General features: G+C 38.2%; 4 protein-coding genes, 1 long non-coding RNA gene and 1 pseudogene across 5 annotated transcripts; 4 read left to right on the plus strand and 2 right to left on the minus strand.

The window, feature by feature from the left end:
• Positions 1-329: 329 nt before the first annotated feature.
• Positions 330-3275, minus strand: LOC127257053 (putative wall-associated receptor kinase-like 16). The gene is made up of 3 exons (XM_051283327.1): positions 2093-3275; positions 1856-2023; positions 330-1783 (listed from the first exon to the last, which is right to left on the minus strand). The coding sequence occupies exons 1-3, from the start codon at positions 3033-3035 to the stop codon at positions 588-590; spliced, it is 2307 nt and encodes a 768-aa protein (XP_051139284.1). The 5' UTR covers positions 3036-3275; the 3' UTR covers positions 330-587.
• A 3186-nt stretch (positions 3276-6461) lies between these two features.
• LOC127257054 (uncharacterized) lies at positions 6462-9307 on the plus strand. The gene is made up of 5 exons (XM_051283328.1): positions 6462-7314; positions 7688-8143; positions 8239-8616; positions 8702-8769; positions 8917-9307. The coding sequence occupies exons 1-5, from the start codon at positions 6682-6684 to the stop codon at positions 9119-9121; spliced, it is 1740 nt and encodes a 579-aa protein (XP_051139285.1). The 5' UTR covers positions 6462-6681; the 3' UTR covers positions 9122-9307.
• Positions 9308-9375: 68 nt separating this feature from the next.
• LOC127257052 (DEAD-box ATP-dependent RNA helicase FANCM) lies at positions 9376-18105 on the minus strand. The gene is made up of 23 exons (XM_051283326.1): positions 17968-18105; positions 17428-17830; positions 17149-17292; positions 16878-16960; positions 16687-16801; positions 16054-16145; positions 15647-15701; positions 15444-15565; positions 15261-15374; positions 14258-14451; positions 13850-13980; positions 13706-13766; positions 13538-13608; positions 13251-13300; positions 13023-13188; positions 12755-12882; positions 12307-12639; positions 12170-12239; positions 11340-11945; positions 10827-11258; positions 10654-10705; positions 10319-10468; positions 9376-10105 (listed from the first exon to the last, which is right to left on the minus strand). The coding sequence occupies exons 1-23, from the start codon at positions 18010-18012 to the stop codon at positions 9562-9564; spliced, it is 4161 nt and encodes a 1386-aa protein (XP_051139283.1). The 5' UTR covers positions 18013-18105; the 3' UTR covers positions 9376-9561.
• Positions 9592-10230, plus strand: LOC127257055 (uncharacterized). The gene is made up of 2 exons (XR_007839933.1): positions 9592-9714; positions 9840-10230. It is a non-coding gene; the product is annotated as an uncharacterized LOC127257055 (long non-coding RNA).
• A 1073-nt stretch (positions 18106-19178) lies between the features above and the next one.
• LOC127256848 (probable LRR receptor-like serine/threonine-protein kinase At3g47570) lies at positions 19179-22481 on the plus strand. The gene is made up of 2 exons (XM_051283066.1): positions 19179-21896; positions 21980-22481. Exons 1-2 carry the CDS (start codon positions 19205-19207, stop codon positions 22330-22332), a joined length of 3045 nt encoding a protein of 1014 aa, XP_051139023.1. The 5' UTR covers positions 19179-19204; the 3' UTR covers positions 22333-22481.
• A 299-nt stretch (positions 22482-22780) lies between these two features.
• On the plus strand, positions 22781-23730 carry LOC127257194 (probable LRR receptor-like serine/threonine-protein kinase At3g47570; annotated as a pseudogene).
• Positions 23731-24279: the final 549 nt, after the last annotated feature.

Below are 24279 nucleotides of genomic sequence, written 5' to 3' on the forward strand. Positions count from 1 at the left end.
TGGGCCTATGAAATTGCATATACGCAGGTTAGGCCCAAATGTTATTTGAATTGGTGCTGATGATGGATGGGGACAGGTGGCAGTGTTTGATTGGTGTCTCCTCACGTGATCATCATATAAATTTATTCAAGATTGAGCTCTGTGTGTGTGCTGTTGATTGAACCAATTCCACCAAATTTAATATTTATAAGTACAATTTAACATAAGATCAAAGTTTGCTTGTATTCTAAGCTACTTATAATACTATATTGTTATAAATATTAAATTAAATATACAAGTACAAATAAATAAATGCATTTTTATATCATAACTTATTTCAAGATAAATAAGCTTTTAGCTTAACATTTTTTGCATAAGGCAAATATATTCACTTAATGGTAGTATAAAAGTAAAGATAAAACTACATGGTTACAAATAAACGTGTTCAAATTTGGCATTTAGTACATAAATAAAAGCAAAATGCATATCTAGCAACGTAACACATGCTTCTTATACTAATTAATTAATTAATTCATATATATATGTCACCAATAATTAATTAAGCAAACAACAACACTGATCATTTCATTCCATTCGATTTCCACTCCTCAACGCCCTCCGATCACCGGCGGAGGGACGACCTGCTCGGCGGAGCTATCACCACCACCACCACTCTCACCGTCGTCACCCACGACGCCTTCAGACCCAAACAACCCTTCCACCACCTCCTCCGCCTGATCTCCGCCATTGTTCCCGGCCTGAATCCTTTCCACTGATCTCAAACTCGCCGCCACCACCTGCATACTCGGCCTCTCTTCGCCCTTCATCTTCACGCACCACTCCGCAAGCCGACCCACCTCCATTATCTCCTCCAAGCATCCCACCTCTCCCCTAATGTGCTCATCAATCACCTCTGCAAATCTCCCCTCCTTCATCATCCACGCGCAGTAACACGCCAAGCTCCTCTCCTCCTCCGGCCCGGCGAACCGAACCGCTCTCCTCCGAGTCACCAGCTCCAACAACACCACCCCGAAGCTGTAAACATCGCTCTTCGCTGTCAATTGATGTGTCTGCAAATATTCAGGATCCAGGTACCCCGTCGTCCCCTGCACAACCGTGGAAATCTGCATCTGCCCCAGCGGAATCAATCTCGATGCCCCGAAATCAGCCACTTTGGCCGTGAAATTGTTGTCCAGAAGAATGTTGTCCGATTTCACATCTCTGTGGATGATCGGGTTCGAAGGCTCCGAGTGCAGATACGACAGGACCTCCGCCGTCCCCGCCGCGATCCTCAAACGCTTCGGCCAATCAAGAAATCTTGCTTTGGCTTGATCCCGGAGGTGTCCCAAGAGGGTGCCATTGCTGATGAATTCGTACACCAGAAGGGGCACTTCTGTCTCCAAACAGCACCCCAAGAGTTTGACAGCGTTGGGGTGGTTTATTTGGGAAAGAACAATCACCTCATGAACGAACTGCTCGATCTGATCAGGATCGACTATTTTGGACTTCTTGATTGCCACTGTCGTTTCGGATGACAACAGTCCTCTGTAAACTATGCCGAATCCTCCCTGGCCGATGACGTTGCTCTTGTGGAAGTCGTTGGTGGCCTTTTTCAGCTCCGATGAAGTGAAGATTTTCAACATGTCCTGATCGGATCCATCTTTCTTGAGGAGTTTGTTGAGCAGCAACTCGCCGCCGTTGAGAACGAACCACTTGCGCTTCGTCTTTTTCGACTGCCTTCTGTTGTACTCCATGTATGCCAGGCAAGCTATCAGGAGCAGGAAGATGATCCCAAGAGTTGACCCTGGTTTTTTTTGAATAATTAATTAATACTACAATATAATTAATACTACATGTAATGAATCTTGTATCTCACCTGCCGCGATCTCTAATACATGGGATTTTTCAGGACTGCAACCCTTTCCTTCTACTTTGCCATCTCCATGGAACCCTTTAGGACAAGTACAGTTGAAACTCCCTGGTGTATTATGGCATTTGTAATGGCACGACTTGTTCTTGCGATCTGGGTTACACTCGTCAATGTCTGCAACACAATTGAGTTATTTATATAAGCAAATTGATCACACATATATATATATATGTATATTTATACCTTTGCAGCCATTGATGAGATAAGGGTTTCCCTGGTAGCCAGGGTCGCAATAACAGCGGTATCCGTAGCCATTTTCGGGGTGGTGGCAATGGGAATTTCCGCTCTTACAAGCATAGGTTGAAGAGTTCTTCCGAGCGTCCTCACAATTCCCAGTCCCAATAGCCCAATCGAGCACCAAGGGAAGCTTTTCAACCTTGTCCAAATTGGTAAGATTCTGGGGATGAAACCTGAATTCGCCCTCCTCCACAAGAAAGCCATAGGAGCAGTTGGTGATGCTCTGCGCCGTAGAAGACTTGCGGAAACCCGTCTTGACAGTGAGTGTCACATTCCAAACATCGTTAGGAATCGAAGTCTGGCAGCAGCCTGAACCTTCACAAGAACCCTCCTCTGGATCATTTATGGAGCTACACGAGGAGATGCAACCAGTAAAGTAATCCCCTTTCCCTTTGCTCCGCCGCTCCCCGGAAATGGAACCAAAAGAATCGCAGCCCACAACGGTGAACTTATTGGCTGTATTGTTAACTGAGAATAATACAGATAATCTCAAATTGGTGACAGTGTTGGTTTTCAGTTGAGGAGAAACATAACAGCTATCGGACACAAATTGCATGGCTGTCATCTGGCCAAGGAGGGATATGTTGTTGATTTCCATGGCGGTATTTTGCCAGTACAACTTTGGATGATGATGATCATTACTGGTACTGTGGTCGCACCGGACCCAGAAAGGTTCGCTCTTGTAGCACTCCTCGGTAGTGCCGAATGGGTATGGGATCGCAAGTTTGCCACAGCGATCCAAGCAACCGGGCTTTGCCATTACGGGCTCGACCTGATCAGTACGTATACTCTTTTCTGATGCAGCTGCACCTGCAACTGCAATAATTAGGGTTTGCAGCAGCAGCAGCAGCAGCCATTGGAAGTGCTCATGATCAATAAGCCTCCCCATCCAAGGTACTAGCTCTCTGTGTGTGTGTTGGGTAAATTATAGTATTAAAAGAACTCGATCGATGGCAAGAGCTAACATATATATGTATATCATGAATGCAATGCTGATCGACAATGGATTGTTTGTTTGTGTGCCTCGTATGTACGTACAATAGTGTTGCCAGAAGGGATGGAGGCAAATAAAATTAAAGTCAAGTCAAGTCGTCGTGGTTCACGGGTAAAGTAAAAGGCTGGCTGGCTAATGCATGTTTTTGTCATGTCATGTTATGTTATGTTAAGTGGTGACAGAGCTGAGCTGATAAGTGATAACAAAAGGAGGAGTTTTGGTTGGATAGGGTAGGGTCGGGTCGGGTCGGGTCGTCACTGTCTTCATCATTTAAGATAAAGCGTCACTTTTGAATTGAATCCTTTTCCTGCTGAACCTATCTACAAACGCTTGCCTAATGTAATTACTTTTTTCAATTCGCATAATTTGTAATTTGTTAATTACACTCAGCCCCAATATTTAAGTGTGTGTTTTGATGTTATATTTAAAAAAAAAAAAAAAAACTAACAAATAATTCATGACAGATAGAGTATTAAACCTCAGGGTTAATTTTCTAAATCTTAAACTTTTAGGGTTAGTTTTTGTTTTGTTACAATTAACGTTCTGAGTGATAATAGAATAATGAAATATATATATATACATAGCAAAACATTCAAAACATCATAAATTTAAAAAATATATATAATAATAAAATTAGAAAATTCTTAAGCTACGGTTACAAAAAGGTTTAATATTTACATAATAAATAATATTATATTTAGTTTAAAATCACAAAAAAAATATATTTTTAATATTTTTATATAAAAACTATTCTCAGAATTTTTTAAAAAGTTGCTTTGGTAATACTTTAGTGGCAAAAGCAACCACAGTACAGGCGACAGGTACATTTTTCATAAAGCAAATCAGAAAACCCATTTGTGTTTTTGGGGTCCATAAAATGAAAGGCAAGGATCATTTTCACAAATTGGAAAATTGATTCACGTATATTTTTTTAAATGAAAATAACATATATATATCCATGTAAGAAATATGAAATAATTATTATATAGAGGTCAAAACTAAATATCAATATACATACACCATACCATACGTACCTAACCTTGGACCTAATTTTAAGTGGCTTTGAATTGAATAAAATACTACGTTTTTAAGTACTCCTTCCGTCCCACATACTATATTCACGTTGCCGTTTCTGTCCGTCCTACATTTCATGTCACTTTTTATTTTTTAAAAATAATTACACACTTTAATCTCATTTTAAATTTTTTAATTATTTTTTTTTAATTTTAATTAAACTAATTAGTTAGCTTAAATTTAATTTATAATTATTTATATTATAAAATAATTATTTTCATTAATACATTTTTAATTATCTACTAATTATACCATCCTAAAATAGCGTGTTACACGAAGTTAGTATGCTTTAAATCATTTTGCAGAAAAAATTATAAATACGTACAGGCAAAAGGTCAAACCAAATTAAATCTAAACACAGATCTCAGTCTCTGCATGCATGCATTGGACACGTAACGTAATTAGTTTATCATATCCTCCAAATTAATGGGAGCTGAGCTTCATTATGCATTAAAGAAATTGCATGGTTTATATTGTAACGTTTTAAATAAAAATATATATTGAAAATGTCATGATCGAGCAAATGATATATACTTTTATATAATACTCTAGATAAAATATAGAAAAAAAAAATAATTTTGATCTTAATATAATTAAAATTAATTAATTTTGGTCTCAATATAAAAAATTCATCAATTTTAGTACCAATATAAACAATTTCAATCAATTTGGTCCCATTATAAACAATTTTCACAAATTGCTGACGTGGATATGACAGAGGTGACGTGACAGTTGACTTGTTATTACATGGTCATGTATATTTCAGTGTATAATTATACATGATCATGTTGTTACACGACCATGTACAATTATACACGGCAATTTTGTTATATGATCATGTATATTTCAGTGTATAATTATACATGACCATGTTGTTACACGGCCGTGTATAATTTTACACGGCCGTATATCTTTCTATTTCGGTCTAAAATTTTAATTTTTTGTTATATTTTAATTTTTTTTTTATAATTTAGAATAGTTGATATAGTTAAAATGAAAAAAAAAAACAATAATAATCATAATATAATTAAAATATATCAATTTTAGTTCAAATATAAGTATTTATCGAGTATGTTCTTTTGGAAAATTTTGTCTAAAATTCTACTATTTAGCAAAAAAATTTCTCTTACAAACATCCAATTAATGTATTGAAATAATAAATTAATTTTTAATACTACTATAATATACAAAATTAAAAAATAGTTGTGTAATTGGATGTTTGTAAGAGAATTTTTTTTTTTATGAATAATAAAATTTTAGACAAAACCTTTCAAAAGACTATATCTTATAAATTTTTATATTTGAATTAAAATTGATAAATTTTAATTATATTATAATTACTATTGATTTTATCCATTTTAACTATATCAACTATTTTAAGTTCAAAATATTTTTTTTAAAAAAAATATATAACAAAACAATAAAATTTTAAACTAAAATACAAATGTAAATGACTGTGTATAACTGTACATGACCGTGTAACAATATAGCCGTGTATAATTATACACTGAAATATACATTATCATGTAACAACATGGCCGTGTATAATTGTACATGGCCGTGTATTTTCCATTCAACTGACACTTCACCTCCATCATGTCCACGTCAGCAATTTCCGTTAGTTTTTTAACGATGAGACCAAAATTGATAAAAATTGTTTATAATGGGACTAAAATTGATTGAAATTGTTTATATTGATACTAAAATTGATGAATTTTTTATATTGAGACAAAAATTGATAAATTTTGATTATATTGAGACCAAAATTGATTTTTTTCCTAAAATATAATACAAACATATATTTGAAAAAATAAAAGAAAAGTCATCAAAAGTTTTTTCTTCGCTGTGTCGAAAATGAGAGGTAGTATAGGTGAGAGTCATAAGTGCTAATTTAAGTGGTCAATCAATAGATGTGTTACATTTATATTTTTTAATCATAAAAGTATAATTATCTTTTCATATTAAAACTAATAAAACGTAATTCAAATTAATTTAAAATACAAACCAAACAAATATTAAACACTTATTTTTAGATAAGAATTTGATCGCCCGACCGGGGCACCAATTCATTACAGTGATCACTGGTCCAATATACAAGCAAGCCCAATTAAACGAGGTCCAGGTCCAGGTCCAAATCCAAGTCCAACTATGGGTCGGGTCGGGTTGTCTCTACAAATCCCCGCCCACCCGCCACAGCTGTTTGCTGTTCTGACGTCTGGTGAATACAAACAATAATGGGTTACGGGTATGTCTCTGACTGTGTCGTCTTCTTCATTTCATTTCTTTCCATAAACCCTACTGCTTCTGCGCCAGCAATTAACCAACCCTCCACAAACCCTCTTCTCCCCTTCCTCTCCATTACATTCTGTACTAAATTTAATCCTTTTCCGTTTCCTCTTATAGTACATACGGGGTAAACTATATATATACCAGACCGCCATTGCAATCCGTGAGATGCGCCGCGAATATGCAGTATCTGTTGCGCAGAACCTCCACTTTCTCCGCCTCTGCCTCTGGCCCCCCTACTACTTCTCTTTTCTCCCTTGAAACCCCTCTGCCTCTCCTCAGTTTCCCTCTTCTTCCTTCCGCCGCCAAGGCGACCATGGCCTCTTCCGCCGTTGCTCACCCCCGCACTCACTCCAGCCACCACCTCTTGAGCCGTACCTTTCCCTCGATTACCTCCGCTAATACCATCAGGCTTGCCAAACTCCTCCCATCCAGTTACCGTCCCTGCGGTTGCTCCGTTGACAGCGGCGCTGCTGCGCTGCTATCCAGGTCTTCGGTGGTTTCCAAAGAGGGTGGTTTTAGCGGGTTGAGTGCGATTGGGAGAGCTTCGTTTTGCACGCATGCTGGTGATTGTGTTTCGGAGAATGACGGTGGTGAGTGTGTGTTGGAGGCGGACAAGGACGAGGGAGCGAATAACGCGGGAAATGTAAAGGCGGCGAGGGTGCAGAGGAGGCCGAGAACTGGCGGCGGAGCCATGGCGGATGGGAGCCCCGATCTACTGACAATACCTGGAGTGGGGCCTAGGAATTTCAAGAAGCTTGTGGAGAAAGGGTTTGAGGCCGTTGCGCAGCTCAAACAGCTTTATAAGGACAAGGTATGAAGAAGCATAAATCTTTTCGAGACAGGACTGTAGTTAGTGCATTCTCCTATTGTTTCTGGAAAGTCGATGTTCTTCCATTGGAGTAGCCTGTGTTTATGATCTTTGCTGGCAGTGATCTGATTCTCTAAGGTTTAGTGTGTTTCGGCACTCTGTAGTTACTGTCAGTCCCAATAATCTAGTGTCTATTTTTTCCTACTTTTTTGGATATTTGTCTTTTGTGAAGTTTCCTTTGAAAATGTTGCCGCAATTGGAATAATTTAATGGAAAAAGATTCAGTAGTCGTGTGATTGTATTAGCAAGGAATTTGCCACTCTAGGTTTATGCATTGCTGGTTCTACTGTTGTAAGAACATGTTTTTATGCTGCAGTTCTTTGGTAAATCCAGTGAGAAAATGGTGGAGTTCTTACAGAGTTCTGTTGGGATTATACACAAAAACCATGCTGAGAGTATCACCACCTATATCAAGGAGAGTGTGGATGAAGAGTTGAAGGAACATGATTCGCAGTCAGCTCCAAAGAAGCGGATCACACTTTGTGTTGAAGGAAACATTAGTGTTGGAAAGACCACATTCTTGCAGAGGATAGCTAATGAAACCCTTGAGCTTAGAGATCTTGTGGAGATAGTTCCCGAACCAATTGACAAGTGGCAGAATATTGGTCCCGACCATTTTAATATATTAGATGCATTTTATGCTGAGCCTGAGAGGTATGCTTATACCTTCCAAAACTATGTGTTTGTTACTAGAGTCATGCAGGAGAGGGAGTCGTCAGGTGGTCTTAAACCCCTCAGGCTGATGGAGCGTAGTGTTTTCAGTGATAGAATGGTGAGTATTTCCATTCGTTTGAGGCTGCCCTGTTAGTGTAATTTTTGCTTCTTTTAATGATGTGTTGATGTGCTTGTTGCTTTTATTGTATGAAGGTCTTTGTGAGAGCTGTCCATGAGGCAAAGTGGATGAATGAAATGGAGATCAGCATTTATGATTCATGGTTTGATCCAGTTGTTTCAAGTTTGCCGGGCCTTGTTCCTGATGGTTTTATCTACCTCAGAGCTAGCCCTGATACCTGCCACAAGCGAATGATGCTGCGAAAGAGATCAGAGGAAGGTGGAGTCACACTCAAATACCTACACGACTTGCATGAAAAGCATGAAAGCTGGCTTTTCCCTTTCGAGAGTGGAAATCATGGAGTGCTGTCAGTTAGTAAGCTACCCAAAGAAATCGACTGGACTCTACATCCCAATATAAGGGATCGTGTGGTTTATTTGGACGGTGATCACATGCACTCAAGCATCCAAAAGGTATTGTTCTTTACGTCATATCTTATATTATCAAGCAGGAATTTCTCCTGGAATTATAACCTAGATTTGTTCTTGCAACAAGCAGGTTCCTGCTTTGGTTCTTGACTGTGAGCCCGACATTGATTTTAGCAGAGATATAGAGGCCAAGCGCGAGTAAGCAACCTACCTCTTCAATAAATTATACATACTTTTTATAAAGTGTCGCCACTAGTGTAATAATGATTTAAGTTGGGTCCGTCCATATATGATGGGGATTCAAATTTTATTGTCGTTCATTGAAAAATGGTGATGCACGTGAAGGTATGCCCGACAAGTTGCTGAGTTCTTTGAATTTGTAAAGAACAAAAAGGAAGTCCCTACAAATGATGCAAAGAGCAATCAGCCCCAGGTATTGCTGCCTCATCAGGGTGATGTCTGGTTGCCCGGGGGACCACGGCTGCCAGGTTCCATCCTGAATTCACTGGATTTCAAACGGGCAATGTCGTCTGTGTCTCAACAACAGTAGCAATAGCTTCTGACCTAATGATGTGCACAGCTTAGTTTGTTTGTGTAAAAAGATGCTAACCTGTGTAGGTGTGTTTGTTGCTTGCACCTTTTTAGATTTCTAGGAGTGATTTCTTTCTTGCAACCTCTGTAAAAAAATGTTAACAGTTTGTTTGGGTTCTGTAGTGAATTGACTACGTCTTGTGCTTATGTATCCAAATTTAATCTTCAATGTTATGTTGGAGCAATGTTTTAAATATTTCGAGGCAGCGGCAATAAACTATATGATACTATTGCTCTGTATGCATGCTTAAAAGGTATGGATTATAGATTTACATCCTCTCCTAATCACATTGCCTGAATCAAATGTTCTTTTTTATTTTCATCTTTCTGTGATAAATACAATTGCATTTACTTCATGATATTTTGATCCTGTTAACTTATGTACCACTAAAGAGAAACTCAAATCCCAAGATCAAAGGAGGGAGAATCCATAAATCCAACATCTTGTTGAACAGGTTCAGACACTGTTGCTGTTTTCTGTGTTGAACATTCTGATTTGTATCTGAGTAGTCTGGCAGCTTCCTCTTCCACGGCATCAAGATCAATTCCTTGGTAAAATTCGTCGTCATCGAATATGGCCCTGTTTTCCTCCATCCTCCCTGCATTCGTTTCAACAGTAGAATTTGCAACGTCTTCCTGATGTAGTAATGAGAACATCTGGTCTAAATTTACTGCAGGTACAGATTGAGCTTGGTAATATCCCAATTTTCTTTTGCGGCTCTCCAGCTTACTCTCGCCTATTCCTGTAAGACTGCCATGGCCTGCATGTTGAGAGCTCTTTGCAGTCGACTCCAGGCCAGGTTGAGGAGTATGATCATGTTGAGTTCCTGATGCACGCCCGCTGTCTTCATCCATCCTGCTGCTTTGAGCCACAGAGTCAGGGCTGAAGTTTTTGGCGAAGTCCGGCAATCTTTGGAATGGTGATTGGCTCAGCAATGATCGCCTGCCAGTTGATGCAAAGTTAGAACTGAGGTGAGAATACAGCAGATCACCATATGTAAAAGTTCAAGGAATGAACTCATAGGTTGATGTTTTCTGATTCTGTGAAATAAGGGAGCAAATTTGAAAGCTTCTTTGTGCCTCTTAAGTTACCCAATTCACCAAAATGTATTATATGAAACAAACAAAGGGGAAGATAGTGGAACGTTACTGAAACCTGTATATAGCCATCATGTCGGTACCACCATCACCAGCTGGTGTAGCAGCTGATGTAGTATTCGCACCATCATCTATGAAGCTATCCTCATACGAACTTCCTTCCTCATCATCTTCCTCATCGTCAGATGCCACAGCTTCTGATGATATCCTGTATACACAAGATTAAATACGAGAAACAAACGCACATTCAGATAAACTGCGTGTGGAATGCAGTAAAAAGGTGCTAATATAACAATTGAAACTTTCAAAAATGGGAAAGAATAAGGTAATCCTCTGGAATGGATCCAAATGAAGTCTAGCAAAGCTTTGATTATGCTATGGGAATGGACTTACTCTGCTTCCTCTTCAATAAAAGCAGCGATACTTTTTGCTTGCTTCCTGCCACCTGAGCAACATTCAAAAGAGTTAGCTTTTCAAGGTTACCCATTGACAACTAAGTATAACATATCCCCGTAGGCCATTCAAATGCAACAGAAAAATCAGTTTGAAGTATTGCATCAGTTAACCTTTATGAAGGTTCGTTGTTGAGGCACAAGCAGTTCCTTTAAAATTTCTTTGTTTTCCACAAAGATCAGTTTGTTCCTTAAGCTTCGGTATCTTGTGGAGGTCTGCATGCTTGCGTAGCCTTTTGAGCTTGCATCGCTGCTCAACTGTTCCTGCCTTTACTCCAGAATCAAAAAGTAAGTCTTTGCTGCTGTTTGTTTCTGTTGGTTTGGGCATAGGGGTTTCCACTTCTTCATCAATTGCAACAGGTGATGCAGATGTTCGCATAGGTGGAATGTTGTTATCATTCAAACATAGATCGTCCATTTTACACAAAGCACCATCTTGAACTGCCTTCTCATCATGTTCCCAAGAGTGGAGGGATTCAACTCCCAGATTTGGGGAGGAAATAAGAGCAGAACTTGTGAAGTTGCTTCTGTCACCATTAGATGTTGCTAGAACACAAAAAATAAGCATCAATATGTAGTTGCACAAAAGAAATGGAATGACCATAAAAACATAATAAATCTACGAACCAAAAGCATTTACAGGAGATTCTGGAACAACTCCACTTTTGATGAAGTTAGTCAGCCTTGGACTAAGATCATTGCACGATTCATCTGGCAATGGTGAATCTGGCAATGGTATGACTGTAGTAGCACGCACATCATTATGATTCTCATCACAGGTGTCCACTTCCTTTAGTATTCTGCTGGAAATTTGGGTGGGAAGAATTTCATCTGCCTCAGACTTTTTCCATTTCAGAGCAACTCCAAGTCTGCAAGGACTGGATTGAAGCAACTTCTCACATTGTGGGGATCTTAGATGCGTAGAACTATGGTTTACTTGCAAAATATTCTCTTTGTTATCTTCAGGATCATCAATCAAATAGTATGGAGGAGGTATAATGCTGCTTTCGACATGGGAGTCAGATTCCAGAGACAGCTTTGGTAATGACATAATCAGGACGTTACCATCATCATCAACTGATACAAATTCTGAACCAAACAAGAGACTATGTCTGCAAGGTCCTTGTTTGTGTGTGTCTTCAGTTTGCACCACTTCAGCAATGTCCTCAACGTCTGTATGAGCTTCCACCATTTCAGTATTCAAATTCTCTCCAGTTGGATCACTGAACTTGTCTGAACACAAAAATTAGAAAATTAAATTTCCATGCTGAATTGAGAAATCATTTTTAAAAAATCTATGTAGATGAATGCAAGTTCAATACATCAAAATTTCATCCTTGAGTAATCTAAAGGTGGAAGGTGGGCATACTTTTCTTTACTATCTTTTAGGTAAATGTCAGAATAAATGTAACAAGGGTGGGGTGGGGAAGCAAAGCCTCATATCACTAGGTTATTACCTTCTATTACTTTGTCATGAGGCTTCACTACTTCAAATCTCAAGCAATCATTTAAAGTATCTTCTTCCTCCTGTCACAAATAAATGTAAATGATAGAATGTACAGTAAAAAAGTAGTCCATTGAAAATTTAACATACCTCCGAGAGGATTTTGCTGTCATTAGAAAATGTCAACCCTTGCAACGATTGCATCATATCTATGAGCATCCTGGTTCTAGAAGAATGTATCACTTTGTTTACTGGAGATGGGAAAGCCTGGAAGTGAGGAAAGGCAATAAGAGACGGTCTCCAAGTAGTTTCTTCAGCGGAGGAAAAATACTTGGCTAGTAATTCTGTCTCAGCATCAGTTAAACGGGTCTTGTATGCAGGAACTGGGACAGCGTTATCATCTTTCATTTTCTTTCCCCGCGGAACAAATTCTTCAATCGACATCTCAAGAAGCTGTACTTCTGGTTTGAAAACATGGGGAACCTGCACACATTCGCAAAGTGTATCAACCAAGATCTAAGCTGCATCACAATTTCAAATGTTAATCCTTTTGTTTCTGAGACAAATTAAAATATAGTCTACAAAATAAGAAGCATACCATCCTTGGACTAGGATGGAAATCAAAGCTATTCAGTCCATTGTTTCTCATATGTTTCTTGATAGACTTGCTATTGGCTTGCTTTCGCATATAACCCTTCAACTCTGATCCTTCACATGCTAAAACTAGTAAAGCTTGTCAAGGTAACAACTCTAGAGAGGATACAATTTCAGTGAGATTGCATTTCCAATTGTGAAAACAATAAAAGATGTACAATACTCAGTGTACAAATGACCAGCAGAAACAGCACTAATTGGAAAAAGGATATCAACTCGTCCTTCATGTTTTCTTCCGGTCCTTCCCATGCGCTGAATCATTCTCAAAGGCGAAACATTAGCATCAAAGCATATGACAAGGTCAACTTCCATGATATCCAGACCTTCTTCACCAATTGATGTTGCAACAATGACATTGTACCCGCCTGTGCGAAATTTCTACAGAAACAAGTCAAAAAACCCACCAAGGATGAAAAACTTCAAATTGAAAAAATAATAACCTGTAAAACTGCTTGTTGAACTTTTTGAGATTGTCCCTTTAAGGTTTTTCCTGCAGCAATAATAATCGTGTTAAAAAAGTATCAGCGACAGTATCAATGATTTACAGTGCTAGCATAATCCACTTATATCCAAGTGCATATACTCTAGGTTTCATTAATATACTCTGCAGTCTATTTATATGTACGGACACATGAATGATACATAGTTTTCGAAGTCCCGATGAAAAAAAAGTAATGCACAAACTTAGGTAAGTACAATGAAGGAAAAGAAGAATTAAGCTGCATACCAGAACTTTGTCCAATAAATTCTGTAGCTTTAACTACGTCCCCAATGTTTACCAGAGCCTTAAGTATGTCCCTGGTATTGGAACATTATTGTGAGGTAGGATAAATATCATATTATATTTTATACACTGTTAACATATGACGATAAAAAAATAGAAATCAACTTTCACCTGACACTACCCCTAAAATTTGAAAAGATGATCACCCTGGATGTTTTTGGATCTTTCACCTCTGCAACATAATTTGCGGAATGTGAAATCATGCCATGGAAATGAAAACATGTTGAATGAAATTTATTATGCGATTAGACATACTGAAATGGTCTATCAGTACTTCCAGCATTTTTGCCAATTTCGGACTGGGAGCACCATGATTAACAGTTTGTTGCATTAGAAGTTTTGCTTTCAAAATAACTTCATTTCTACACATCATCCGCGCAAAAGACCTGCAAAAACAAGCTAACTGAAGCTTAAAATAGAAAGCAGCATAAATAAACAGAGTATTATTAACTCAAGTAATTCAGAAGCTGAAACAACAAAAATCATAGGAATGAGAATTGAAGTTCTGTAGCATAAAACAGATACAAGAATTTCCATAAAACTAAGAATTTCCAAAAACTATCATCAGATTTCAAACTTAACCCCTATCCAATCAACATCTGAATAACATTTTGAAACTTTCATACAAATATAAATATGCAATAATGACCGACGGGGGCATACCCTTGCTTCATTTTTTCATCAAGCATCTCATATGCTGGCCTTATTCCATGACTAGATAGCAACTTCCTCACATGGTACAGCGTTATAAGAACTCCAAAACAACCTTCAATTTCTCCATATTTTGTATGAGGAAGGCCTACAGGTGGTTCTTGGCGAAATCTATCCCTTGAATTAAGAAGATCACATGGGCTAAACTGTAAAAGACCAATACATGTTTCAGAAGAAAAAATAAAAATAAAAAACTACATCACATGCTAGTATTTGAATTACAGCATCTGCCCTAGGTCTTGATCATGGTTGCACTCTAAATTATAAACAAAGAGTAAACACCAAGAAATAACTGCAAATTATACAATACACTAGTGAAGATTTGACAACTCTTAACATGCAATTGTGCTTAAAATTGCTCCTGTAAGTTCTCCAAATTAAAATTCACCTATACATATACTGAGTATGAAGAATTTTTGCCAAGATTCCGTAAGTTCTCCCTGTTTAGTTTTGCATCCACTCTCTGATGCGCATTAAGTACATGTACCAGGACTTTTAATTAATTAAATTAATGTTAAACATGGTGTAAGAAATGCAACCATAATTGTGCATGGCCTGTAGTTTTGAGGCAGTAGTCCTGCTTCTTCTGCATTCCATATTCAATGGTTAATTTGGGGATGGACTTTTTCGACTGATTAGCTCTACAATTAAAATACAATTGAATGCTAGCTGTCAAGTCGTAAGTACAAGAATTAATGGATAGATGAAAAGTGTGCTCATTGAATATGTCAGATATTGGTCAATTATGCAGAGCAGGAAATTGTACAAAACCTTAGAAAACAAATCCATACTGCAAGGTTATTAGAAGATAGAAAGTAGAAGAAGAGAAATGGGATGTCAAATGTCATATTTTAACTTTTAAATATATGGTTTCTTGCTCTATTTCGACCCCCAGTAGGGGTTTGCCCGCCCATGGATTCAGCGGACAGTTCAAAAAAGGGAAACAAGAACATACCGTCTGAAAATCTCTCTTTTGAAGCACTCCAAATGCACCAAGCCGACTAACAAATGGATGTGCCACCTCCAAGAGCAAATTATTTATTTCAACAGCTTCTTTTCCCATTGGGACCTAACAGAAAGGGTGATGTTCCCATATGTACTTGTAGAATGTTTTGCAAAGACTGTACAAGTGAAGTACCTCTATCATTTCTATCTTTCTATCATGCACATGCGGCAGCACATCAGGATCGCTGTCGCTTCGGTATTCAAGAGTAGATATTTGAAGGTTATTAATTATGTGCTGGATTGTCTGTTGTTTACCTGAATTAAGGAAAGATAAAGTAAATGAAATGAGAACATCAAATGCACTGCACCTTTCAAGTGGATCTGCAGAATACTTACATCCGGGTGTTGCAGTCAATGCTAATATTCTTAGCTGAACAGGAGCATCCATTAACTGCAAAATCAATTGTATTAGCTAACTATATGAAGCAGAGGGCAAGCATTGAAAACTGCTAGCTCTCCTCAAGTGAAAAACCTATGTTTAGCCTGGAAATGTACTCATTTATGTGCTGGACTACACATGGTTCTAGAAAATTCATTAGCTTGTAAAGTTTTACAAGGAACAGGTGTGAATGAAGTGTATAAATATCAAGGGGTACAAATTCCCAGGATATATTGGGACAAAGATGTATAAATCTGTTCGATGGGTGACACCAAGTTATATATGGTTAATATCTTTTAGATGGAACACACAGCTTAACTATGTAAATTCAAGGCATGAAACATAAATGAATGAGGTGACTAACCTCACGGACAGCTACACAATAGGAATAGTTTCCCATGGCACGATGTGCCTCATCAATCACCAGGCATATCAGATGCTTCACCAAACATGAGCCTACAACATAAATTAAATGTAAAAATTCCAAATTAATGAAACGAAAAGCATATAAATTTTTCAAGAAATTCAAATTCATTAACCATTAATCCAAACGAAAATTCAAAATAAGGATGCGCAGACACATTTTACGGATAGTAGGACAAAATTCCCTCAGAAAGAAAATTAATGAGCATCATCAGTGAATACCACTTCCCCTATAACAGTGCTTTTTACATGTTAAGATCTACAAAATTAATGGAACTCAATAACTAATCTTCTGAAGAAAATAATGTGTTGTTTTGAGTGATTTGATTTAATTTCCTACTATTAACAAATTATTTCCCCCAAAAAATTCATATGAACCTATCTTTTTTTTATAATTATTATTTTTATATTACACTAAAGATAATTTTACATTCAAGACATCACATCAATTCCTATTTATATTGCATCAAACAACTATTCAAATTCAAAATTATACTATTCAAATCAAAACCCCCCAAAGAAACACGCATAATCAATGGAATTCATTTAAGCATGGATAATATCAGAATCAAACCAGAATGTATATCCCTTTCCAACACTTGCGGAGTAACAAAAAAGACTCGTTTGGTTTTCCAAAATTCTGCTCTTTTACTGGGACTTGTTTGGCCTGTTAAATCAATGGTCCACTCCTGCAATCAAGTAAGAAGCCAAGTAATGCAAACTCTCAACAACAAACATAAGCAAGTAGAAGTTTATTTGCCATACTTGTGGAATTCCAACAATATTATGACAAGCTTCTATTTGTTGCATGACAAGTGGTCGAGAAGGAGCAGCAAAAACAATTTTTCCTAGAGAAATAAGCAGCTGTTAAAATTTCCAAACAAATGAGATGCTCGAAACTGAATCTGGAAAACACTAGATACAATGATCATCATGTGATACAGTGATAGGCAAACAAAAAAACAAAACAAAACAAAACAAAAAAAGCATTAGAGCAGGAGAGAACATAACTTGGAACAGTAAAGCATCACATTACCTTCGGGAAACCATCGGAAATAATTATACATCACAACAGCAGCAATAAGAGTCTTCCCTAGTCCTGTTGGCAGTACAACTAAAGTGTTGGAAAACAGTGCAGTCCGGGTGATAGAGAACTGATAATCACGGTGGGGAACATTTGCTGAAATACATAGAAAACAGAATAATAAATCTAACATGTTGCAAAGCTCATAACAAAACCATATTCCTGAGGCATGTAACTCAAGCCAAGATTTACGAATATTACACAGATAACTAGATAAGGGTTTAAAAGAACCTGGATAAATCCAAGTCTTAGCTGCTTCAGGATCAATCCTAACAACTCCATTAATCATCTCAATGTCTCCGTACCCAGAACCATTAGCATTATTATCACCAAACACATTACCATCACCATTGTTTCCCCGTACTTGATAAGAACACTCTGCCTTGCCTACTGATTTTTTAGAATTGCCAGGAGCAACCCCAATGAATCTATCTAACGTGGATTGCCGAGCTAAAGAAACCGAACTGCAGTGGGCACGAAAATCACCCTTTTGCTGCATTTCTTGAACTGAATTCATGACCTTTCCCGAGTCACGCTTCAAACTAAAATCAGAATTAGAAGTGGAGGGGCCTTCGGCATTAGTCGCCTGACATGCCACATCGATTTCTTGCACAGCTGCCGCCCAATCGAATTCCTAAAACACACCACAACAAAAACGACGAAACGATAACCGAAACCCGCATATATCTGGGTAGATTCAAATGTAGAAAATCGTATCAAGTAAAAGAAAGATGCAATAGCATAAGCAATCAATCACGAAACGGAACCTACGTCATCATCGTCCATAATGTGCAGGGGAGAGGAGCTGGAGCCCATAAAAGAGTCTTCTTTGACGTTGGGTGGAGGATTTCTATGCGACCTTAGTAAGGGTTTCTTCCAAGAAAAGATGCAAATAGCATACCAGTAGCAGAAACCTTGGAGAAGAAAAGAGCGGCAAACTTTAGAGAGCCCCTTTTTTTATTCTTTTTTTTTTTTTTTTTGATATATTTCATTCACTAAAAAAATAATTAAGAAATTAATTTAACATATTTTTGTAAATACCGAACGTGTTGGCTTGGCACACAAGAAGAATTGGACTCGATAGATGGATCATGCCTCCGATCAGTCCAGAAATTTTTTAGTCCAAGATTTTAATAAAATCTAATCTAAACTCCAATAACCAAAGAAGGCCCATCGTAGTATGGCCCAATAATTTCTCTTTCATGCTCAAGCCCAATCCAACCCAACTTGATGGTCTACCCACTCGGCTCAGTCCCACACCTTTTGACTCAACCCATAAAGCTAGAGGGCGAGAAAAAGTCAAAAACAAGCGAACATTATTGGTTCCCGATTTATTTATTTTTTATTTTGATTATTTTAAAAAATAAGTAAAACTTGAATATTAGAATGATATTTTGTAAGAAAAACAAATATTTGATGTACTTTTATTTAAAAGAGTAGTATAAAAAATATTTAAAAATACTTATGCACAAAAATAAATAAATAAATAAAAAATCCTACGCCTATGAAAGAAACTATTCAAATTCTAACACGTCAATATAACTAACACGTAGAAGGCAACTTGATATATAATTAAAGTTACGGCTTTTTTTTTAATAACCAAAAAGTAACGGCTTTTGTTTATGCTTACTATATTTTGTCACATTATTTATTTTTTTAAAAGAATTACATTAAATAATCTTTTTCTATTAGCAGTTGAGAGAGGTAACTAACCGTATGATGAAACGGAGTTGTCATTTGTCAATATGCCTTCAAGAAGTCTAACATGGTCTGAAAACACACATGGTAAAGAATTATCCTAACTCGTTCACACTCACACACCCACAACTATAGATATAATATTTTAATGACCCACTTATTTGACCTGGAAAAGTCCCCCTCGTTGTCAACAATACAGCGTAAGGTAACCATTAATTTTTTAATTAATTTGCCCATAAATACCACATAAATCAAAAGAGCACCCTATAAGATTCCATGCATTGCATTACACAGTAACTTCAGACACAAAATGATGTACAGATCAGCCATGGAAGGGAACTTTATGCTGCATTTTTCCATAACTAAAACTGCCCTCTTCTTCTTCTTGTTCTTCTACTGTTTCACTGCGCCAGTGCGTTCCGACGACGCTCAGGCGCTGCTAGCTTTCAAGGCTGCAATCATTTCCGACCAGATGGGGTCTCTAACCTCATGGAATGAAACAGTGCACCACTGCACCTGGAAAGGTGTCGCCTGCAGTCCGCGCCACCGCGACAAGGTTGTCTCTATAAACCTCAGATCTCAAGGCCTTGTCGGAACCCTTCCGCCCCATCTCGGAAATCTTACATTCCTCAGGGCTATCATTCTCCAAAACAACACCTTCCAGGGCCAAATCCCTGACGAGATCGGCCGCCTCAGGCGACTCGAATATATAGAGTTCAGCAATAATTCATTCACCGGTGAGATTCCAGGGAACCTGTCGGAATGCAGGAATGTTTACTACCTTAATTTGATCGGGAATTCGCTGACAGGGAGGATAAGGCCTGAGCTGGCTTCTCTAGTCAGGCTTCAAGCTTTTGGCTTGTCCAAGAACAGGCTGTCGGGGACTATTCCTTCCTGGATTGGAAACCTGACGTTCCTGGGTCGACTATCCATGGCAGAATGTGGCCTGGAGGGACAAATCCCTGAATCATTTGGCCGTCTTCGATACCTGAAATTGCTCCAGCTTTCTCAAAACAGGTTGACAGGCAGCATCCCTCCAGGGATTTTCAACAGCTCGATCCTTGAGATTTCGTTGAGATCTAATCGTCTGGAGGGAACCATTCCCCCTGATATTGGTTATACACTAACTGATATCAGGAATCTTAATTTGGGGGAAAACAATTTGAGCGGAGAAATTCCAGGTTCGCTGTCGAATGCTTCTTCTTCGTCCCTGTCTGCAATCAATCTGTCTTCCAACAAATTTTCAGGGCCAATGCTGAAAAGCTTCGAAAGGCTTTCAAACCTCGAGTACCTCTTCTTCTCAGCCAATAAGCTTTATGGTGATTTTGAGTTTATCTCTTCACTGACAAACTGCACCAAACTGAAAGTTCTTGCAGTCAGTGTAAATCTTCTCAATGGTACATTGCCTGATTCGATTGCCAATCTTTCCCGGCAGCTAACATACTTATCCTTGGCCGGCAATGGAATGTATGGAGGAATTCCTTCAGGCATTGAAAATCTTGTTAACCTCAATTTCGTAAGCCTCAGGAACAATTCACTTTCTGGCACCATCCCTTCATCCATTGGCAACCTTGTCAAGCTGCAAACTCTCTATCTTGAAGTCAATAAACTGACGGGCGATATACCTCATTCGTTGGGAAGCTTGAGCTTGATGAACGATTTGTTTCTCGGATACAACAATTTTTCTGGTGCTATTCCTCAGAGTTTCAGCAACTTTCGTGATTTGATGAGGTTGGATCTTTCTCATAACAACTTGAATGGCGAAATACCACCAGCGCTGTTAAACCTTTCGTCCGGTTTCATTTCCTTCAGCCTGGCGTCTAATGAGCTTACAGGACACATTCCTTCGGAAGTCGGGGTTCTGAGAAATCTAGGAAACCTGGATTTGTCGAACAACAGGTTGTCAGGACCTATCCCTTCTGCATTAAGCAGTTGTGTGGCGCTGCAACGCCTTCACCTCGAGGGAAATTCCTTCGGAGGAGAAATACCTTCAGGACTAAGAGCTTTAAGGGGTCTAGAAGATTTGGATCTTTCGAGGAATCGCTTTTCAGGACCAATTCCAAGTTTCTTAGGTGAGATTCCTCTTTTGAAGTTGAATCTATCTTTCAATGAGTTTAAAGGGAGGCTCCCGACTACCGGAGTGTTCCAAAACACGAGCGCGATTTCAGTACAGGGAAACGATGCTCTATGTGGCGGCATTGTTGAACTGAGATTACAGCCTTGCTCAACGTCGAATCCAAACAAAAGAAACGTTGCAAAGGTGCTGAAAATAGTTCTCCCAGTTGGAGTTATGTCATCTATACTTATGGTCCTTCTTGGTCTGTTCATTCACAAAGTTAAAGTACAGAGAAGAAGCAAGCCTTTGATGCCATCGTTGGACGGCAAAATCATGAGGCTATCTTATGCTGACTTGGTGAAAGCTACAGATGGATTCTCCAAGGCTAACTTGATCGGTTCTGGTAGATTTGGATCTGTTTATAAAGGAAAATTAGCTGGCGGGGAGACAATGGTTGCAGTGAAGGTTCTAGATCTTAATGTCCGTGGAGCTTCGAAGACGTTTGTAGCAGAATGCAATGCACTAAGAGGGACAAGGCATCGAAACCTTGTCAAGATATTGAGTGTGTGTCTTAGCACAGATCTCCGAGGTCAGGACTTTATGGGATTAGTGTACGAATTCAAGTCCAACGGCAGTTTGGAGGAATGGCTGCATCCGGCACCGGATGAACAAGATACAGCAGCAAGAAGCCTTAACATGATCCAAAGATTGAACATAGCTATCGACATTGCATCTGCGCTTGAGTACTTGCATTTTGGCAATGATACAACTATCATCCATGGCGACCTCAAGCCGAGTAACATTCTCTTGGATGATAACATGGTTGCAAATGTTGGTGATTTCGGATTAGCCAAAGTTATTTCGAAGATAACAGAGGAGTTTCCTGCAGTTATGTCTGAAAGTGGTTCAATGGGAATTAAGGGAACCATAGGCTACATTGCTCCAGGTACACAAATCTTGTCTCTCTAAACTTCTTACAGCTAATAGACATTTTTAACAGCAATTAAACCTGGTATTTAATTTCCTCAGAATATGGCCTTGGAGACATGGTGTCGATACAAGGGGATGTATATAGCTTTGGGATTCTACTGCTGGAGATGTTCACGAATATCAGACCAACCAACGAAGCATTCAATGAACGTTCGAACCTTCACACTTTCGTATGCAATGCCTTACCAGACGATACAATGGACATTCTAGATCCTTTTATTGCCCAAGAAATCATAAATTCCCAAAAGGCTGAGAAAAGCATGGTTTCAATTCTGAAAATAGGAGTTGCATGTTCGAACGAGCTTCCTAGGGATCGAATGGCGATGACTGATGTTGTGACTGAGCTAAGCAAAATAAGAAGTGCATATGTTGCTGATGAAAGAATGAGTTGACATTACTTAAAAATGACAGGGCAGTAGTATCATTCCAAAATGATGGAAACAGATTGTTTAATCATGTTTTTAAACTTATTTTCGTACTATTCAATTTATTATTTTTCCTATGACTATTATTATATATTGCCTGCATGAAAGATTTTGGAAATTTATTATAAGATGAGCAATGAGGATATTCCTAGAATCATACTACAGAAACAGCTTACCTCTTTATATAAGCAAACCAGCTGGGAAAGGAACCCTCCAACAACACACATAAGGGCATAAGAGTCAGTCAAACGATTTGCAACTCAATGCAATAAACATTGACAGAATAAAGTCTGAAGTCGTTATTTAAGCACAAAGTAAAGTTACAGTGTAATAGGAAGACACCCACATTGTTCTTTGACAACAAAATTAGAAGGCTTTCCTATGCAGATCTTCTGAAAGCCACAGGTAATGATAATCTAATTGGAGCTGGACAATTTGGTTCTGTCTACAAAGGAGTTTAGACAGCTGGACAACACTGGTGGCAGTGAAAGTTCTCAATCTTGATGTTAGGGGAGCTTCTAAAACCTTCATGGCAGAATGCAATGCTCTAATAGAAGCGAGGCATAGAAACCTTGTCAAGATCTTGTCTGTCTGCATTAGCACAGATTTCCAAGATCAGGAGTCAGGACTTTAAGGCATTGGTATACGAGTATAAGTCCAATGGGAGTTTGGAGGAATGGCTGCATGAAGATGCAAATAAACAAAGCAGAAAAAGAGAAGACCTTACCATGATTCAGAGGCTGAATATAGCCATTGACATTGCTACTACGCTCGATTATCTACACTGTGGGATGAATCCAACCATTATCCATGGCGACCTAAAGCCGAGTAATATCCTTTTGGACAAAGAAATGACTGCCTATGTTGGTGATTTTGGTTTAGCCAAAGTTGTGAGTGCATCATCAAAAGTACTTCCAACCAATGAAAGCAGTTCAGCCGCAATCAATGGAACCATAGGGTATATTGCACCCGGTAAGAATTCTTAACTTAAACCTCTTTGGACTGTTTCTAGCTAATACACATGGTTAATAACTCTTGACATGACCTTGTATTTCCTCAGAATATGGCATGGGAGATGCAGTTTTGGCACAGGGAGATGTATACAGTTTTGGAAGTCTTCTATTGGAGATGTTCACGAAGATAAGGCCAACCAATGAAGGGTTTATGGAGCATTCAAATCTTCACACTTTTGTCAGCTTTGCCTTACCAGAAGCTATAGTGGACATTCTCGATCCTTTCATTGTTCAAGAGATCGAAGTAACTGGTGGCGACAAGACTAAGGAAGGTATCCTTTGTGTACTGAAAATTGGAGTTGCATGTTCAAATGAGCTTCCTAAGGATCGAAAGTCATGGCAGATGTTGTGACTGAGCTGAACTAAAAAAGGAAGGCTTATGTGGCTGAAAGGTTGTGTTTTTGGAATTTTCATATATTCAAAAAACCTAGGCAATATCATTAGAACATCAACTCATTCTTTTTACCATATAACCCAATATGTTGGTAATTGGGTTTTTTTTTTTTCTTTTTACTCGTGCTTATGCGCACTTATGAAGCTAGTATGACCATTGAAGGTTAAAAAACATATAATAAAAGGAGAGACAATCTTCTCCGATCAATACAAAAAAAAAAAAAAAGGAGAGACAATCTTAGAAATAGTGTGTGCCCATACCTAAAGTATAGTACCTATTATGGAAATAGTGCGTGTCCACGGTTAAGGCAGAGTACCTATTTTGGAAACTTTATGTAGAAAGATGACACCTTTGGGGAAAAGTGTCTTTTGTCTAAACATTGTGATTATTTAACTTTATATTCAAATTTGAAATTAAGAGTGAAAAGATACATTCCTTCTACCAAATAGTGTTTGACTTTGAAATTTAAATTCAAACTCGAAATGCACTATATATGTAGGAGTTCTT

Source organism: Andrographis paniculata, unplaced genomic scaffold, assembly GCF_009805555.1.
Source record: "Andrographis paniculata isolate CXL003 unplaced genomic scaffold, ASM980555v1 Contig57END, whole genome shotgun sequence".
NCBI classification, from domain to species: Eukaryota; Viridiplantae; Streptophyta; class Magnoliopsida; order Lamiales; family Acanthaceae; genus Andrographis; species Andrographis paniculata.